Consider the following 19,550-nt stretch of genomic DNA (forward strand, 5'->3'; position numbering starts at 1 on the left):
CATCGCTTATCTCACTTTAAGCAGGCAGTGAATATGATGCTGAAGTTTGGGTAATGGGCAGCAGCTGTCCAGCAGAAAGAGAGCAGGCTGCTATCTCTGCCTTTCCTCCTCAGCTCCTGTTGAGAAGTGCAGCAGGTGAGCCAACACCTGATTTACAATCTCCAAAATCATTCCACAAAGCCTCTGAAAGCAGAGGAAACATTTGCATGAGAGCTTACTTGTCAGTTGAAACAGTCTTTGTTGTGTTTTGCAAAGAGCAGTTGTGCATGGATATGATGCAGTTTCCTAGAGGCCTGTGCAAGTGCAGGAATAGGTGATATTCATTAATAAACAACACTGAACAGTGCCAGCACACACTGTGACTTTGTGGACCCTTTCTTGGAACCCAGTGAACTTGCTCTGTTAATAACTTATTGATACCTGTGTATGTATGTGTCTCTGATAGGAAGGTGAAGCCATCCCAGAGCTGGGATGGGGTTCTCTGACATGATATCTTCTCAGCTACTGACTTCAATTGGCCTGTGGTTGTTTTCGTTTTCTTTCAAGAGCAATGGTTTAATGGCTGTGCTGCACTGCTCACCTGTGTCATACAAGGAAGCAAGAAGTAAAAGATAAATGAAAATTTTGCCTTTAAATTGCATTAAGAAATGAAGTAAATCAGCTTTGCTTGTTCCACTGAACCTGCTATCCCTGAAATCCCACAGCTTCTGTACAGCAGCCTTAAGGAGAAAACTTTCTCTTCACCTTCTAAAGGTTAATTACAACAAGAAGAAATGTTATTTCTGACAGGAAATCAGCTTTCTTGAATCTCTCATTTAATTCTAGTTAAAAAGACACATTTAGTCTATTTTTCATTTCAGCTCTTGAAGGCAGGATCAGCCTTGGATTAGGCAGGAGCCCAGGAGGGGATGGGGGCTGGTTTTCCATGATTGCACACTTGGGCTGCTGCTGCAATTCAGGCGTTGCTGGAATTGTCACTCAGATCCTTCCTTGGTGCTGGATGGGGAAACAGTACAGTAGTTCAAAACAGCTGGCCTCTGGGAGATGAGACTCCCCTAGCATGAATTATCAAAGCTCAAAAAGACTGTTCAGAAAAGTCAGCATTAACCAGTGCATGGGGAAGGAGTCATCTCCTGGAGAGCACCCTTAGCTCCCTTGGAAGTGCCTCACAGCTGGCAGAACATGCTCGAAGCAGTGGGATTCTGATGGATGAGATGCAGAGATGCACAGATGCTGTGTCCCCAGGGCTCCCTCTTCATTTGGCCATTAGCTTTCAGTCCAACTGATCATTACAGTGTTGGTTTGGAATAATAAAGAGCAAGGAAGAGATACAGTGATGGCTTCCTTTCTCTGAAGTCACTCATATGCTCAATGTGACCAACACCTGGCTACCAGAAGCTGGCAGCTATGGGAAAATGTGCGTTTGACCTTTCTTAATTTTATTCAAACTTACAACTGGAACCCCTCCTTTCCCATAGATAACCTGTCTGCCTCTTCCAGGTATTAACGAATGCTCTGTGAACAATGGTGGTTGCTCACACATATGCAAAGACTTGAAGATAGGCTACGAATGTGAATGCCCGCCCGGATACAAGCTTCTGGATAAAAAGACGTGTGGAGGTAATTTACATGCAAACAGCAGTCCCTTGTGTGTCACCATACAGAGACATGCTTATATGCTCTTCAGCATTGCTCCATCACAGATGGTTTGATTTCAAGTTATTGATGGGTTTCAAACACTCCTTTCAGACATAGATGAATGTGAGAATCCAGACGCTTGTAGCCAGATCTGCATTAATTACAAGGGGGACTACAAATGTGAGTGCTACGAGGGATACGAGATGGACACCCTGTCCAAGAACTGCAAGGCTGTAGGTAAGGCAGCCCGACAGGCTCTTAAACTCTGACTGCTCAACATCACAACTCTGATAAGAAAACACACTTGCAGGGCTGAGCCTAGGGGAACAGAGGCAAAAGTTAACTAGCAAGCACAGGCATTAATTTCAAGCAGCACGGAACTGCTGCAGTGATAGCAGATGTGTCTCTAGGCAAGAACTACTGAGAGTGCAGATCAGAATATTTTAACCATGTGCAGAGCAAGATTACGATCACTAGTTGGCTGTTTGAAGCTGAAACTCGAAAAGAAAGCCTCTTGACAGGTTTCACTAAAAACAGCACAGAAAAAAATATTTACTGGTAGTCATGTTAAAAGAAAACAACCCAATTAAAACGTGGTAGGTTATCACCTCTCCACCTACCCAGCCTCATACACAAATACCAACGTGAGCACCAGCAGCTTGCTTGGGCTTATTGCACAAATGAACATTAATGTCAGGGATTGCAGACTTTCTGAAAGGCTGTGGCCTGGGCTGGCCTGAGAACATGACTGCTGTTACAGTTTGACCAGCACTCAGGCTGCAGACTCTAGCCCACAAAGAAGAGATGTGAGATGTATTATATAAGCCCAAGTGCTTGGTTGGGTGATGCAAGGTCAGCACGTATGTGACAGCCTAAAATAGAATTAAATGTCCTTCTAGCAATGAGATCCTGGCTTTGCTGGATTCAGTGTGGCCTTGGTCTGGCTGCCTGCCTTCCCTCCAGCCAGCCTGGAAGGCTTTCTCTCTTCCTTGTCCTGACCATGAATCACCGAAACTGAGCCCCTGTATTTTGTATCTAAAATGTATAATGGAATGTGGGGACGTTCCCCAGAGGCTGGGTGACAGGGTGCTGTGCCCTGTGTCTGTATGTGTTAACTGTCTATGTTGGGCCAGAAGCCACTTAGACCTGCTGCTGGCACAAAGCAGATCGGTGACTTATTGCTCTTCACTTTGTTGTTGTTTGAGGAAATGATGTATCCAGCCTTTAGGCCAGCTGCTGTAACAACAAATGCACTTCTTTCTGTGTCAGGAAAGAGTCCCTACCTCATCTTCACCAACCGCCACGAGGTCCGTAAGATAGACCTGGTGAAAAGGGACTACTCTCGCATCATTCCCATGCTGAAAAATGTTGTGGCACTGGATGTGGAGGTGGCAACAAACAGAATATATTGGTGTGATTTGTTCTATCGAAAAATCTACAGGTAAGGGCTAAGAGAAAGAGTGTGTTTTGGTACCTTTCTAAAGCTGTGCTTCAGTCTGTAAGGACGATATGCAGAGAACAATGCAGTGAACCTGGGGATTTTCTTCCCTTACTGCATTACCTGTTGTGGCCCAGACTTTGTAAGCTTTTCAGGATTTGATAAAGAAATCAGGGCTTGTGCAGTTACTTGGCTTGAAAACGCAGGAAGGCTTTTCAGGAGCAATAGATCCCACTGCATTTGTGCAATTACACGTGGACTCGTTTACTTAATGATCTTACTGCCAAGTGAGGCTGCTGTGCTGTGTGCTTCATGTACATGAAACCAAAAGGACTTGGCATCTGAAGGCACAGAGGCAAGTGGTGAAAGCAGGATACTGGTTGACCACTGGCAGCTCTGCTAGAGTAGATGAAAATCCACAGCACTTGATCACAGACTACATCTCATATCCTGTAATTTGTTTCCTTTTTTTTTTTTCCAGCTGTTTTTGTACATTCATTACCATTATGATGTACTGGAGCTTGTGAGGGTGTCTAGTCAAAAACGCATTTAATTTATGCACTGAAAATTCCCCATGTATATTCTGATTTGCATAGCTATTGCACCCTATTGCAGTTTCAGCAGCAATTTGTTTTAGATTTTAGCTAATGATCAGACAAAAAGGTTGATTAGTTTCAGTGCATAGGAGCCAAGCTGAGGTTTTTGCAGGCTGTGCTAGCTTTCGTGCCACTGGCATGGAAATTTGCCCAGGTTGTCCTGATTATTCAGCACTCAGGCAGCTGGGCAGGTATCCTGAACAGCACTGCGTGGCCCTGGAAATGGGGAGGTAGCTCAGCAGCAACTACTTGCACTGTGTCTAATCCTGCAGGTATGGGTGGGCACATAGAGAACTATTTAAGACGCTGCTCCTTCTGCAGTGGACAGTTAATGCCCTGGGACTGAGAGCCCCGAGCAGTGCTCATGCCCTACGTATGACTGTACCAAGCCTGGTTCCTTTTCTGAACAGCAGAATTTTTATCTCAGTCCTGCTTACATTAGCTTTATTTTGAATCCTATCTTTCCTGCAGAGCAGGCTGTGTAATCATCATTTCGTAACAATTAATGCTGCTGTTGGAGATGCTGCTGATATCACTAATACCCACCACAGCAGTCCTGTGGGTAGCAGCAGGCTATAGATCCCCCCTTTCTTGACACTCATTTCATTTCTCTTTCTGCCACTGAGATGTTGTCCCCATCAGGGTGTTAGAAGATATTTTATTAGGTATTTAGTTCCTGGGAGAATCAGAATGTCGCTTCTGTATTTCCACCCTCTCATTCTGAAGCCCCAGGAGCTCCCTGTTTTTTCCACTAGTGCATCAAGTCACATTCATGGCTCAGTGCCGTGTTGGAAGGTGTGAACATGGCTGTTTCACTAGGGAGGAATTAGCTGGGCTGGAACTGCAGTCAGAATGTGTGGTGTTCATCAGACCAAAATAGCAGCTTGGGAACACAGCCACATGCTCTGCAGAACCCCCAGTGGCACCATTCATTTAGTGTTGGGTCAGAGAGAAACCAAAGGCATTCCCCATAACACCTCCATCTTCGGGAGGTGCAGCACCCTCTGCTAATCCATGTGGACTCAGCACAGCCATCCCAGCCTGGGCTACAGTGCAGAAAACAGCATCGAACTATTGCAAAGGCACAGTTCCATGGCCAAAGGCAGGATGGACACTGAATAGGAGACATTAATCTCAACTGTGCAGAGGGAGAAAAAGTTGTGGGTTTTTTTATTTGTTTGCTTTTAACCAAATTCTTCTAAGAGCCAGAAACACCAATGCAAACTCAGAATTTCTGATTCCATTTAGAATTGCTCTGATAGTGCTATAGATTGCAGAATAACAGAATCACCTGTGCTTGTAGGTGTAATATTGGGTTATTCGTGGAACCTCCATCTAGCATCTCCTGCCTTTCAGTAGTGTCTTTAAAAGATTCTGAGGCTGATATTAAGTGAAGATTTTCTTTGTATCTAACAAGAAATCACTTGCCAAATTAGTATAGCTTCATGAATCCCTTTGATGAATTAAAAAGTTACATTAAAAAGGTCCTAATTCTGCAACACATTTAAGCATGTTTATTTGTATGCTAAATTCAATTCTGTTCAGCAGAGCACTGAAGATAATAATATTTCCAATGTCCATAAATCCCAATAAATGGTACTACTGAAGTTAATGTGCCCTAAGTCAGATGTGGTGCTAAATTGTGCAGTTGTAGCAGGAAGCTGGTAGGAACATAAAATAACAGTTCCCTGTCCTGGAAATGCCTGCCATCCAAATACAGAGGTAGGACCAAGGTAGAGGAGAAAGCAGCAGAAGGATGCAGTACACAGCTGTAAAGGTTTCTTTGTCAGTCACCTTGCCACATGTGCACTTTGTTCTCGTGGGGTTGGTGTGATGCTGCCAGCACTCAGCCCTTCCTGAGCTCCAGCCCTGTGCACATCTGCACAGCCTTCTCTGTGCCATGCCAGCCCGGTGACAAATCCTGTCTCTGCAGTGCATACATAGACAAAGCCAGCGACACAGCGGAGCAGGTGATTCTGATAGACAGCCAGCTGAACTCTCCGGAAGGGCTGGCGATTGACTGGGTTCATAAGAATATCTACTGGACGGATTCTGGAAACAAGACTATCTCAGTGGCCACTGCAGATGGGAGCAGGAGGAGGACACTTTTTAACAGCGACCTCAGTGAGCCGAGAGCCATTGCTGTTGATCCCACACGGAGGTGAGTGTGAAAAGGAAATGTTGGTGCTTTTCAGACGGAATTCCAGTTGTCTTTCTGCCTCCCACAAAACTCATGTACATCACATGTGCCATAAATTGGATCCTAACGGATTTACTTACATGTCTAAAGATAAGGGCCTCTGTAAGAGCTTACATAGGACTGCTGAGGTGCTTCAAAGAGCTGGTTCAGGTAAATCTCTGCATGGCGGCTGCTGTAAGAGAAAGTTTTGAAAATTATGCTGGGTTGTGAGCCAGGATGGCCTGAGCTCAGGCACTCAGGTTATGTTGGGAAATCACATAAGTATGACAGGAGTGTGGGATAAGCAAAGTCTACACATCTACCACAGACACCAAGAGATAGTTGGGGTTTGATATTCTGGTGTAAGTTCTGTGGCAGAGTAACCTGTGGGACAGGAGCAGGGCAGCTCCACTAAATGCGTATCAAGGTAAACTGAAGTGACCAGGGGCCTTTGCAACATCAAGCAGAGAGCACTGTAACTCTCTCCCCAATCAGTAGTTCAAATTTCTTACCCTGGGGTCCAATTTACTGTCTCCTTGCATCCATCTCTTTTAGGTTCATGTACTGGTCTGACTGGGGAGACAAAGCGAAGATTGAGAAAGCAGGCCTCAATGGTGTGGGGCGGCAAGTGCTGGTGTCTGACAACATTGAGTGGCCAAATGGCATCACGCTTGGTAAGCAGCCGGGTCACAGCTACAGGATCCACTGTGGCTAATGTAAATGTCTAGTAAAGTGGGCAAATGCAGCCGGAGTTAAAGACATCCACGTTTAGCACCACACAGGTGTGAGGTTCTCCACTTGCTGTTATGTTTGAAAATTCTGTCCGTAAAAGGATGTAGGAGAAAATATTACGACTGTTGCATATTGTTGAAGTGCTACTGCTGTGAACAAATAATGTTATCCTTTAGTAATTAAGAAATTAATTAATGGCTTGTTTTATTGCAGAATTTGTTCTTTGTTGGCACTCATCCACTGGCATTCAGTTTAGTGAACCTCATCCAAAATAAGCGGATCTGCTCCAGGAAGAGACATTCAGTTCACAGCATTCTAAATAACACTGGCCCCTTCCCTCCAGCTTTTACCTGCATCCTCCCCAAAATCTTTCTGTTCTGGGGAAGAAAGTTTCCACCATTGCCATTCCCCCAGCCTGCAGCAGAAGGACTCTTGGAACCCAGCATTCTTCATTACAGAACATGTGTTAATCACGCAGCTCCTTCAGAAAGATGTCAGTTTTGAATCCCAGTTGTTATTTTCCAGCAAGAGGCCAACAACTAAATAGGACTGAGTGGCCCTGGAGGAGCACCTCTGGGAAGCCCAAAGTGCAGCTGCCCTGCTGCTTCTGGTACCAAACAACGCTGTCAGTCCAGCATTCACACACACACACACACACACACCAGAATGTTTCTCTTTTTTAATCTTACTTAGAAGATCTTAACCCAGCATATCTGGGCACTGAGTCAAAATCACAACTAGTGTTAAAAAAAAACTTTTAAAAGCCTAATAATAAAGAGATTAGTCATGCTGCCAGCAGGAAAAAAATGCTGGGAAGTGCAAAAGAATTGCAGAAGCTGTGTGTAATTTTGCTTCATTGTGTTTTACTTCTCAGATTTGCTGAATCAGCGTCTCTACTGGGTGGACTCCAAATTGCATTCACTCTCCTGCATTGATTTCAATGGCAGCAACAGAAAAGTTCTGATTTCTTCTGTTGATGATCTGAGCCATCCTTTTGGCTTGGCAGTGTTTGAGGTAAGAGTCAATATCGGGTGAGAAAAGACTGGAGACTGCAAGAGGTCTCAAAGCTCTTCTTGATTGAAAGCTCTGCCTTTTGCATAGCACAGAAAGCTGAGTGAGGGCGTTTGCTGCTATAGTAACTGATTAACCTGGTGTGGGTTCAGCAGGGAAAATAGTTTTCTAAAGCCCTTAATCAGGAGTGATGCATCGCCTCACGCTTTTACCTTACGTAGTACAAGTGAATCCCTGAGGGGCAGGCAGTGCTCGGTTATGGCTCCCACATGACTGCAAAATAGTCATGGCTTTCCCTTGAGGTGGACTGAGCCAAACGCCCGTGCAGAGGCTGAAACTGTTAGCAAGAGACAGGAGAAACCACTTGCTGCGATTAGCAGTGGGCAGCCGTTCACCCAGTGACACTGCAGCATGTCCTGAGTCTGCTGCTGCTGAGTCAGACTTTGAGGGGAGCTGCATGGATCGGCAGCCGCCCAGCCCCCTGCCGAGCACCCTGCTGTTCCCAGCATTTTTGTTTCATGTGCATGCTTGTGTTGCACTTTCCAGCGCTAACAGAATCCTCAGGGGAGGATGGCCCCATAAGTCTGGGGGTCGATTGCTTGCGCTGTCCTCTGGCCATTCCAGTATCTGCAGAAGTGTCCTCAAACATTTTCACCTGTGGCAGGAGTCTGAAGGCTGCAGTGGGCAGTATGTGTGCCAGGCGCTCACAGGGCTCCCCCTGCAGTCACTGAGCACCAGTGCGTTGCTGAGTTGGGGATTTGGCATTCAAAAGGTATTCATTTGTTCACCTAGTTCAGGAGGGCAGATAGTTCACTTTCACTTCAGCTGCTGCTGTTATGACACACAAATCCTGCCAGACATCAGAGCAGTGTCTCCGTACAAAAAACTGCAAGTCTGATCCTACAAAAACATATGCCTATCTTCACAAAGAAGGCTTCTGGCCCCTAATTAAACTTAACAACCCAGTTGCATTCTTGTATGGTTGTAGATTCTTGTAGTACTCATGTTACTCCTGTTTTTAAAAAACCAAAAAGGTGCAGGAACATCCCAAAAGGTCCAGAATTTGGATATAACCAAATTCCTGCTCCCTCAATCTCACAGCGACTCCAAATTATTGAGCACTCCTAAACACTATTGCACTACTGCGCTTTTTAGACATGCAAAAGAAAAGAGCTGCACGTGGAAGTACCATAAAACCAAAGTTATCCCAGCACGGGAAAACAGCGCATTGATTTTTGTGACCACTAGAGTTTAGTCCAGCTTGAGTTGGAACTGGGCAGGGTGGTCAGGTCAGAAATCCTATGTATTTCCTGCAGGACAGAGTGTTCTGGACTGACCTGGAGAATGAAGCAATCTTCAGTGCCAACAGGCTGAGTGGCTTGGACATCTCTGTTTTAGCAGAAAATCTCAATAATCCTCACGACATCGTTGTATTTCATGAATTAAAGCAGCCCAAAGGTAAGACGTGTCTCTCGTGTCCTTAAATCAGATTTATTTGAGCTACTAAATGAACTGCTTCCTGATGGTTTCTGATGAGAGAAAAAGCACAGGTAATAATGTGAAATCAATGCCTGATGTTTGAAGTTCCTGCATAATTAATTCAATAGCAGCACCTACTGAAAAATCTGCCACTTGTTAATTGCTGTTTAATTAGTGTCTTTGATAGCAGAATTACTCTCATTACTGTGATCACTTTCCATTCATTACATATTTAGGCCATACTGCAGCCTGGAAGTGTCACAGCAAGGTGAGCATATGGAGAATGGCACTCAGCACCAGGCTGCTGAGCAAATAACATAAAATACTGCTTCGTGACACCAGGAAGCCAGCTTCTGACCCAGGATAACTGAAGCTCACCCTGAGAAAGTTCAGTGAGGAGTGCATGGCTTGTGTCCATCTGCTGTTACTGTGAGCATGTACAGATGCTCTCCTCACTCAGCAGCATCAGTCCGTGAATGTTCTAAATAATTATTAGTGGCAATCAACAAGCCATTCAGATATCATCTTTATTGTGCAGAATCTGAACCACTGGTTTGTGAATGAGTACATTATGACAAAAGCAGCTGGAGCTGTGTGAGGCTGTTAATTTTTTATTTGCCGATCTCTCCTGAGTTTTTATAGCAGTACGTAAGGTTTTACTCCAAACTGTAAAGATGATTAAGGAGGGCAATTGATCAAGGTAGAGAGTTGAAACAAGTCTTCTTAAGAGGCTTAATGGTTCTTTGCTGAGGGGAAAAAAAAAAAAATAACTTGTCTTTTCTTCTGTCTTTGAATAGCTCCAGACTCCTGTGAGCTCAGCCCCCAGCCAAATGGAGGCTGTGAGTATTTGTGTCTTCCTGCACCTCACATCTCTCCCCACTCCCCCAAGTACACGTGTGCCTGTCCTGACAACATGTGGCTGGGTCCTGACATGAAAAAATGCTACAAAGGTAAATACAATCATATCACTGTTGTGCTGTCCCAATAAAACTGTACTTAATGGTGGAACACACACATTAGCTTTGGAATTCCACATATATTCTGTCTTCTGAACACAGCATTGCACTATTCCTTATTGAAAACCTGTATTATTTTTTGAAAGCATCATCGGGAAAAAAAGAGGGAAAGAAGGGATGATCCCTAGGACTGAAAATGTGGATGGTCAATAAGTGATACACATTTGCCATGTTTCTGCTCTGTAGATACTGGATCGGGAAAGGCCACAATCATTGCTGAAGAGACTGGTGGTTGCAATATAATTTTCCCTGACGTGCAGATAGTTCCTGGTACAAATTCAGTACCTTCTCAAAAAATGAGTACTTTAATTTATTAACCATCTTCCAGACAGAGTACTTCACTACTATTAATTAATTAAAGTTTGATTTCAGAAAAAAAAATTCTGCAGCTGAGATCTATCAGTTCTGTGCTGGGCAAGTAGAACTGGAATTTGATTTCTGTTTCCAACCAGCAAACAACACAATCCACCGTTTCTGATTTGCTGTTTTGTTTCATCATTGCTTTTGCTTTTCAGATCTTCCAACTACTCCAGCTACCACAGTGGTTCCTACAACCACAGCATCTCATCCTGTCACTGCCTCCACTGTGACTGTCACTGGCAGAGCCAACACCACCACCATCATCCCCAGAGCTGTATCAGAAGCCACGACTGCCACCCCGAGTTCTCATTCAACCACATCCATCCTCATCGATTCTGAGATGACCACTGGAAACAGCAACTTGTCACAGCACTGTAAGTGTATGAGATTCTTCTTTTCTTTTTCAATTTATACATTGCCACGAAAACTCATGAACAAGTAGCAGACTGTACCTAACAGCCGAGCTATAGAAGGTCATATGAAGGCACATCTTCTTGCATAGCAGGAGAAATCAGGTATTCTGTATGCAGATGCCTCTGTTCTGATCAGGTGGTTCCCATTGCTCAGGATCTTAGGCCACTCATATCAGGCTTTCATTCCATGTGTGTAAAGCTGACTCTAGAGATAAGGCCCTGCAATATGTATACTTGCCCTGTACTCAATACTAGTCCACCTTGGCTTCAGTGTTGTTTGTAGTGCTGCTGACCTAAATATGAATGATGAAGAATTTATTCTTCAGAACTGTTGTTGAAGACCTCAAACAGATCCAGATTGCTTTAACAGACTAATAGATTAAAATACTTTACTTAAAAAAAACATTTCAATAACTGGAACAGGTTGTTTTCATTGCACTTGGAAAGCAAAAAAAAATAAGCCATCCTGCTTTGACTATGATGCCTCTTTGAAGCAATCAGTGAATTCGCTTTGTAGTGCATGGGGGAAAATAGAATCTGATTTGTAAAATTTGCTCTTGTAAGTCCTGCTTGTGCAAATTTCCTTTCAAATGTAATAATTAACTTAAGCCATAGATGCTAAGTTCTTTTAAGTACCTATGTGAATAGTCTGACCTATTATTAGGTAAATTGTTCCATTACATGACTATCTGCCAAGGGGAATTGTTTAAAAGGATAAATTGCCTTTTAAGTTTCATGAATTGACAAATCTGAAGACAAACTACAGTTAGTTTCCTCCTTCTATATTCCAGCTACTTTAACACAACTATTTTCTGTGCTGATCCCCTATTATTAGAGCTCAGAGCAAACATTTTGAGGTTACTCTTGCATGCTGTAGCAGGCTGCAGCAACCACTGATGTATGTGCTGACCAGCTCCATAGCTGTACGTGGTACGTGCAGATGCACACATGCATGTGCACACAGAGCAGGTACTGCATTCCTAAGAAACAGCTCAGCTCAACCCAGCCCAGCCTTCTGTGTACTTGTGTCTCTTTCTATTCTTCTCCTTGATAATTTAATTCCAAAACTTTTTATGAACTCTTTGGTAACAAATACTTTCTGATGGGCAGAACAACAGCTTACTGCCATAAAGCATTCTTTAGCTGTAGCTTTAAAACCTGTGAATGAGTGAAATATTTCTGTAATTACAGATTCAAATAATGGCCAAGGCTTTGATTCAACTGTGACAGCAGCTGTTATTGGAATTGTCATTCCTGTTGGTAAGCTGATTTGATTTAAATATTGAAGGAGATCATTCTGAAATATTAGTGTAATTAAACTTTTGTGACTCTTAAGATTGGGGGGTGGGAGAAAGTAGAGGAACTGCTGAAATGAGTCTGGATTTGAGACAGTAGTGAAGGATATAGACTTGCCTAGGAACATCTCAGCAGATTCCTCCTTTCTCCACAAAACTGGCTAACAGCAGTTTTTGCCTCCTTTCATCAGTGGTTATTGGCTTGCTGTGCATGGGGGGATACCTCATCTGGAGAAACTGGAAACGGAAGAACACTAAAAGCATGAATTTTGATAATCCAGTATATAGGAAGACAACAGAAGAGGAAGATGAAGATGAAATCCATATTGGTCGGACTGCCCAAATTGGACATGTCTATCCAGCAGTAAGTATCTGAGGAACCTGCTGACACAGATGCATTTTGCTGAGAATTTGGCTTAGAGAATTCTCTCTCACATTGTTGGACACTTGATGTTATTAGTTCTGTTTTTTGTCATTGTATAATTCAGTAATCTCTGACTAGGCAGAAGACTAAACTTATCTTAAAATAGAGTGGTGTGTATAATAAGATGCTGTTTAAATGAAGAGCATCTGTTCTAATCAGTACAGACAGTCTGCTTTATACTTGCTGTCTTTCCATCTCAAGAGCTCAATATGTGACAACTGATGACTTATCTTCTGAAAGGTTCCACGTTGCTCAGACTCCTACCAAGTACCTGAACTATTTTAAGGATAACTTCCATTTCCGTGCAAACCAGGGAGAAATTGTATTTTCCGTATGATAGAACAGTGCAAAAGTCAGATTTCTCACAAGGGGAAGTGTAAGAAGTTAAGGAAATTTGTCTTGGCAACATTAATCTTTACAAAAACGAAATACTCGCTTTGTTAGTAAATCCTTTGTATGCAGAGAAATTGTTGTGCGTGGCAGCTGGTCTGCATTGGAGCTTCCTTCCAAGCAGCAGCCCTGACGAGATGAAGCACTGGCAGTAATAACTGCTTTGTATTTTCAGAAGAGAGAAAGATCTTGAGTGAGTGAAGGTGATAGTTTCTGTAGGAAGGTAGGAACTTAACTAATGCCCTGTATTACCTGAAAGTCACCTAGAAGTGCATCAGTCCTTACAAGGAGCTCTATCCGTGTAATGTACAAGTAAAGTGAACTGTCCAATGCCTCTGTAGTAAAACTTCAGGGAGAGACCTCATTTAGGGGAAAAATCAGTACATGAAATAGTATTTGTCACCATTACATGAAGGCAGCAAAGAGATTTTTAACAGGAAATACAATTTGAAACCAAATTCTGATACTGTTGCTTGTGTATCAGAATTCACAAGTCACAGATTTTCTCCTCAAGTTTGCTTTTCTTCCTTCACAGCGCGTAGCACTGAGCTTAGAAGACGATGGGCTGCCGTAAGCACAAAGTTGCTGCTTCAACCAGAACGCACCGAACAAGTTTTCTTTGGATCACAAAACCTGCTTCTTTATTTGAATCATTATTTATGTTGCAGAAGGGTAACCACAGAGTTATAATGAACTGCAAACATCCAAAGGATGTGAGAGCTTTGTATGTATAATCTTTTATACACATTTTAACTTGTTGCACTACCCATTTGTGATAGTCAATAAGCAACTGCTGAGCTACTAACTCAATGTACATAACCAGCAGGCTGACGGTTCAGTAGCTACTGCTTTATTTTAAGACTATATTTATAGATATTTTGTAAATATACTGAATATGCTTTGTGGCTATCCATCAACATAAGTAAAATAAGTCCTGTACAGACCGTTTAGAAATATTTATTAACAAAATCTGGATTATAAGATCTGATCTGTAAATATAGTAGAGGGGTGAGAGTATTTATTTTTTGTATGTTTGGCTTGCTGTGCATAGATTATCTGTGTATATATCTATCTAGTCTAGATAGATATATAGGCATATAAATATATACATATATATAAATATATACATATATTTTAAAACTACTGGGCTATGTTTATGAAAATTAGGGATAATTGAATTTTTACCAGGTGTCTGAAGTTCACTTTCAAATCTAAAGACGCAAAGAAACAGCTGTACTGTAAGACAGCCAATAAATGACAGCCATAACAAACAGGGCTTCTGTTTCCCAAAGTGGCCTGCAAGGGTTGCTTTCACCTTTTCCAGTTTAGCCAGCTTCACCTGCACTGCTTTGAGCTGTAGAGCTGTTGCTAACAGCATTTCAGGCAGGGGCAGCTCCTACAGTGACCACATTTTTCATTCTGTACTGTTGCTTTTTACAGGTTGGTACAAATCTGATTTTTTTCATTTGTTTCTAACAATAAACCTAAATCTTTTTCCCTCCATTAGGCATCCTGCTCCTCTCACATGCATTTAGAATTAGCAAAAACAAAGGTTGAGACACACTCTTTCAGATACCCAAAGTGAGCACTCAGGAAGGCTCATCAGGAAATAGTCCCACAATAACAGAAGGTAATCCCTTACCTTCTGGATCCTTTCCCCCACTCTTTTCTTCATTGAGAGTCTCAATTTAGGAGGTACTGTGGGGCAGTGTCTTAGTGCAGCATAAGTGGAATTCATTGAAGTGCAGCAGCTGTCATCAAAGCGAATGCCTGCACTGTGGAAGATCTGACATAACAGAGTGTGAGACAAGGTTCAAAACTCACAGCTCTATCAATAGTTGATTCCTGGAATTCAGTGGTATCTGAAAAAAAAAAACAAAACATCACAGAAAAAAGAGGTTGAAAGCATTCTGCTCTGTTAGTAACTGCCTTTCATTCTCTGTGGTTCCCAAACTTTGTTCCTCTCTCTCCTGCAGACCTCAATAGCACTGTTACCATCACCCCATAAGACAGTGAAGAGTCTAAATATGCACCATGTGTCCTAAGAGTTACAATGAACCAAGATTAAAATAGTTGACATAATCCTGCTGCAGAAATAGGCAATAAGGAGTCCAGGCATTCTTAATTTACTCCTTTGATGGCAGAAAGATATATAAATATATTTAAACAGGCTCCTCCTGCAGAAGAACATCACCTTTGTGATGGCCTGGGATTCCAAGATACTGCTTTAGGAAGGAGAAATCAAGAACAGCCTCTTTTCTTGCTAAACTAGCCTCCCTTTTCTACACAGCTACTTCCCCCACCCCTTCAGTTCCAGTAGCTTATTTAAGGTCTGTGCACTGAAATGGAAAACATTAATGTAAGGCTCTGCTCTCAGGTTCACCAAGTTTCCTATCAAACCACAGCAGGTGCCGATTCTTCACCTCAAAGGGCACAAACAGGCAGTTAGGCCAAAAGCAAGGCCTTCTTCCAGCTGGTGTTTTTCACCTGTTCCATGCAGCAGAGAGGACTGTCCAGGTCCTCCTCCCCCTCTCTCTCATTGTGGTACAGATTGCTGGTGTGAGCTGAGGGTAGCAATGTTGTTTGGCAGGGTTGTTCAGAAGACCCTCTGCTTTTCTTAGCTCATGCTGTGAGACTCCCAGGAAGTAGATGAGTTAAGGTGAGTTGGACTTGAATTCTTGACTGAGAAAGGAACAAGGTGTCTAAAGACCTAGGATAGCACTCCCTTGCTTTCACTCAAACTACTCACTTCACAGCCTTTGTAGACAACATCTAAAGAATCAAGCACCCTTCTGTTCAAATTCGAGATTTTAAGGCAGTACAGAAGTGACTGAGATTCTCTGTTACTGTTCCAATGTATGAAGCTGTGTCTGCAAATTCATGCACTGTGTGCATGAAGAAAAACTGAGAGAAGGCTGTATGTGACAACACTGTAACTAACAGACATGTAAATAGATTTGGAAGTTCTACAGTTTTGATACTTTTCTAAGAGGACGTACACACAAACCTGTATAAACCGTGTAAAAAAGGCTGCATTTTTTGTAAATGAACTCAATGTGCAGTGTTGATTTCAACTAAACACCAATTTTTTTTTTTTAAGAAATTATTTTAAATAACAGTTCAGGTTGTTAGGATGATATTTAACATTGTGAACACTTCTGATCCGTCTTGTCATGTTGGAGTTCTGTTAAAGTAAGTTCTTGCTTGGTGCCTTTTGTGTTTCAGTTTTTGGTATGGACAAAAGGACCAGGGAGGGGTGGGGAGGGATCTGCTGTGTAACACGTGCTGTACTTACATGAACAAGGATTACTGAAAACCAAATGAATACGTTTGTAAAACAGTGCACTGTTTCTATAGAAAGATTAAATTTTTTTTATCTGCGCCTACTGAGCTAATTACGTTTTAGCACTGAAAATGCTGTCTCTTAGAACTGGTACTGTACTGCATTTTGGTCTGCCTTTTCCTTAGCTCTTAATTGTTAAAACTGGAAGAGGGGCTTAGGGCCCTGTTGGCATACTTCAGCTGTCCTCTGTGGAATTTCACCATCTGTAGCAGCTACAGCATCATAACAGGAATAACTAAGACAGGTTATGGCCAGCTTTAAGCAAGCAGACTGTTTTGTTCAGCAGAGGGCTGAGACTTGGAAAGTCCCCTCCATCCTAAGTCATTCTACGCACTGCTAAAGCCTTCAGAAGTAGTGTGTATCTTTTCAATTAAAATATTTCAATTAAACATGTTAGGACAGTAATACAGCAGCAAATAGAAGTAATTACCAGAAAAAAAGAGTGCTCCATGTCCAATCTATTGGGTGGCAGCCAGCCCAGGCCAGGTTGGAACCAGAATGGGTCTCAAGGTCCCTTCCTCTCCCTCTCTCCCTCCCTCCCTCTCTCTCTAGATAGATAGATAGATAGATATACCATAGTCCATTTGCACATTAACACACTGGCCAAGTCAAAGCAGTTATTAACAAAACACACTCACTTACTTTGCTGGTCCTGGTGCCCAAACAGCTACAACAGGAGCACTTCAGAGGCAGCTGCAGTTGCTTTGGATGCCCTGGGAACAGCACACAGGTTAACAAAGGTATCCACAAGCCCTGCAGTGCCAGCTTCATGCAGTCAAAGTTTGACACTTGTTGTGGATTATGATGACAACAGCAGAGGTTTCAACTTTGAAGCTGTGTTACTGCAACATCTGGCAACTGATCATTTCCTGGGATTTCTCAGCTAGCACATCAGGACCTGACAACAGAAAAAAAATACAGTCTTCTCAGCAGCAAGACTTGGGAATAGAAATATAAGGCTGTTACAGGGTGGAGGGCATACATAACAAGCAACCTGAAGCTCGTTAAAGTGCAATACAAATTCTGCCTTGTGAGGTAAAGGGATTTCCCACTCCTAAAGACACCCACCCACCATAAATATAGCAAAAAGCTCCTACAATGGAAACTCTGCATTCCACAGCACATAAAGATGGTCTTTAAAATGTTCTTCACACAAGGATGGAGCCTCACCATAGAACACAGGACTCCAACAGGGAACTTCCCTACCAACTCACTGAGTAAATCACATTCAGGATTTTTATCTTAGGAATCTGCCGGACAAGGAATTAACTAGTAATTTATTTTCATGTATTTATTCCCCCTCTGGAACACAGCTGAAAGCACATACATTCATTTATTTTAAGCCATTACAGAGTAAGGGGAATGGAAAACCTTATGGCCAAATGTTCAAGAAAAGCCCCTGAACTAATTGCTATTAAGCACAAACGTGTAAGGTCTAAGCAAAGAGAACACTCTGCAGTAATGCTCAGAAAATACACAGTACTTGCCAATTAAAGCTTATGTACAAGGTTTGATGACAGGAATTCTCTTAAGCTAAATCTAAGCCACTAATAATGAAAATCTGACAGAAGTGATTGGAAATATACACTCTATTATCAGCTAAAGGCATGTGACAGTAACTTTTTCAAACACGTCAGCTCTGCAAGAGAGCAGATGAGGATAAGAGAATCTGGTGCTTTACAGAAAACTCATGATAAACATGGATTTTTAAGTTTCCAACATAACCTTGATCTTCCCATCTTAAGGCCAAACGCAACTAAAAAAGGTACTGAGAAGGTCAACCAGGGTAATCAAACGAGCTTGTGCATCTTTTCAAAGCTTCAACTCAGTGGCAAAGGGAAACAAAATTGAAAAGATAAGCCATATAACACCTATATCTAAAATCTTTATTCCCCGGTGCTTTATTTGCACCATTAATTACTCCCCATTTCTCACAGTACCAGAACTCGAAAGCATGCAGGGACATTTAATCAGATAGCAGGTTCAAAATACATGAAAAAATACTCATGGAATGCATAACTACACTGTGGCATCCTCTGCAGCATTGTCCTGTGAGTACAGGGCTGCCTGTGGCTCATTACAGCATTTCAGCTGCACCTTCTGGACCCTGAGGCAGCAAACTCAGGAAGCTGAAAGCTGGGCACACACAGGGGTAGCCACATACACTGCGTCCTCATCTCTTCTCAGCATCCATTACAAGCTACTGTCAGAAATTAGATAGAGTAGACAGAACAGACTGCTTCAGTACAACACAATCAGGTGAGTAATTTCTTGTATTTGCTTTCCTTCCTGTTTAAATTATCTTATTTTCTACAGACTGCATAGAAATTTCTTTAGAAAATGCAATCACTGAAGCTGAACATTGTCCAAGTGAACAAAGCAGTGCATGGACATCAGAGCAAGCTGGTTCCACTCACAACAGCACCAGGCAATTACACACTGTCCTTCCTCTATGCTTTAATCTTTGCAGCATGAAAAATGAACTCACATCTTCATTAAACATTTTATAACAGGCCCAGATAATTACACGCTAAGAATTCCTGCAAATTTGGTGCAAGAACACATATGGCCTAAGTTTGGCTGTCATTAATCTTACTGAAACTGTTTTAGGCACTTGCAGTTCACAAATATCACTGCTGAATCCAAAAGAAGAAAAAACAAAATGCACGGTTTGGATCTCTCATAAATGAGTGTTGGACTTTTTGCAGGAAAGGTTACATCTCAAATGATTTTGCCACGTTGAGGTTAAGCAGATGTGCACTCCAAACCAGCATGGTAAGAAGTGACGTTTATAAATGAGGTCTAAAATACATTTTTTTTTTCTTCTTTTGGTCATTTAAGAATTATTCAATAAAAACCACTGACAGACTGTCGTTGTGAATGCCTACTTTGTCTTTGCAGACAAGGAGAGAAACACAGGGCAGGGAAGGGACCAGTAAGGTTGTCCCTCTCCTTACCTATCACTGCCAGCCCAGGACACAGCTACAGATCAGCACTGATGACTTTCAGAATCACCACTTTTAGCTGAACAACCACTAAATGCAGAACATTGTTTTTTTTTCCCCTTCAGTTGTGCTATCAGTTTACAGAAGCAGTCCCTATATAGTTTTAATATATTAAGGCACGAACACATTAGAAGAAAAGTCTTCAAACCATGAACACTAGACTCTAAATAACAGATACACAGAGACATGAATGCATCCCAGTGCAAAGACAGGACATGGCCCCACCTGCAC

At 42.4% G+C, this 19,550-nt stretch overlaps 1 protein-coding gene across 2 annotated transcripts in view; it reads left to right on the forward strand.

Moving 5' to 3' along the window:
- The window catches only part of LRP8 (LDL receptor related protein 8), a 152,811-nt gene extending 136,458 nt beyond the window's left edge, over positions 1-16,353 (forward strand). For both annotated transcript variants that reach the window (XM_052665766.1, XM_052665768.1), the window contains 12 exons: positions 1,501-1,620; positions 1,750-1,875; positions 2,908-3,079; positions 5,606-5,833; positions 6,407-6,525; positions 7,458-7,597; positions 8,911-9,052; positions 9,871-10,023; positions 10,605-10,823; positions 12,054-12,122; positions 12,349-12,521; positions 13,507-16,353. In XM_052665766.1, coding sequence (XP_052521726.1) covers positions 1,501-1,620; positions 1,750-1,875; positions 2,908-3,079; positions 5,606-5,833; positions 6,407-6,525; positions 7,458-7,597; positions 8,911-9,052; positions 9,871-10,023; positions 10,605-10,823; positions 12,054-12,122; positions 12,349-12,521; positions 13,507-13,545 — 1,700 coding nt within the window. In that variant the 3' untranslated portion in view covers positions 13,546-16,353. The remainder of the gene's footprint in view (positions 1-1,500; positions 1,621-1,749; positions 1,876-2,907; positions 3,080-5,605; positions 5,834-6,406; positions 6,526-7,457; positions 7,598-8,910; positions 9,053-9,870; positions 10,024-10,604; positions 10,824-12,053; positions 12,123-12,348; positions 12,522-13,506) is intronic.
- Positions 16,354-19,550: the final 3,197 nt, after the last annotated feature.

Source organism: Tympanuchus pallidicinctus, unplaced genomic scaffold (genome assembly GCF_026119805.1).
Source record: "Tympanuchus pallidicinctus isolate F22 unplaced genomic scaffold, pur_lepc_1.0 scaffold7, whole genome shotgun sequence".
In the NCBI taxonomy this organism is placed as follows: domain Eukaryota; kingdom Metazoa; phylum Chordata; class Aves; order Galliformes; family Phasianidae; genus Tympanuchus; species Tympanuchus pallidicinctus.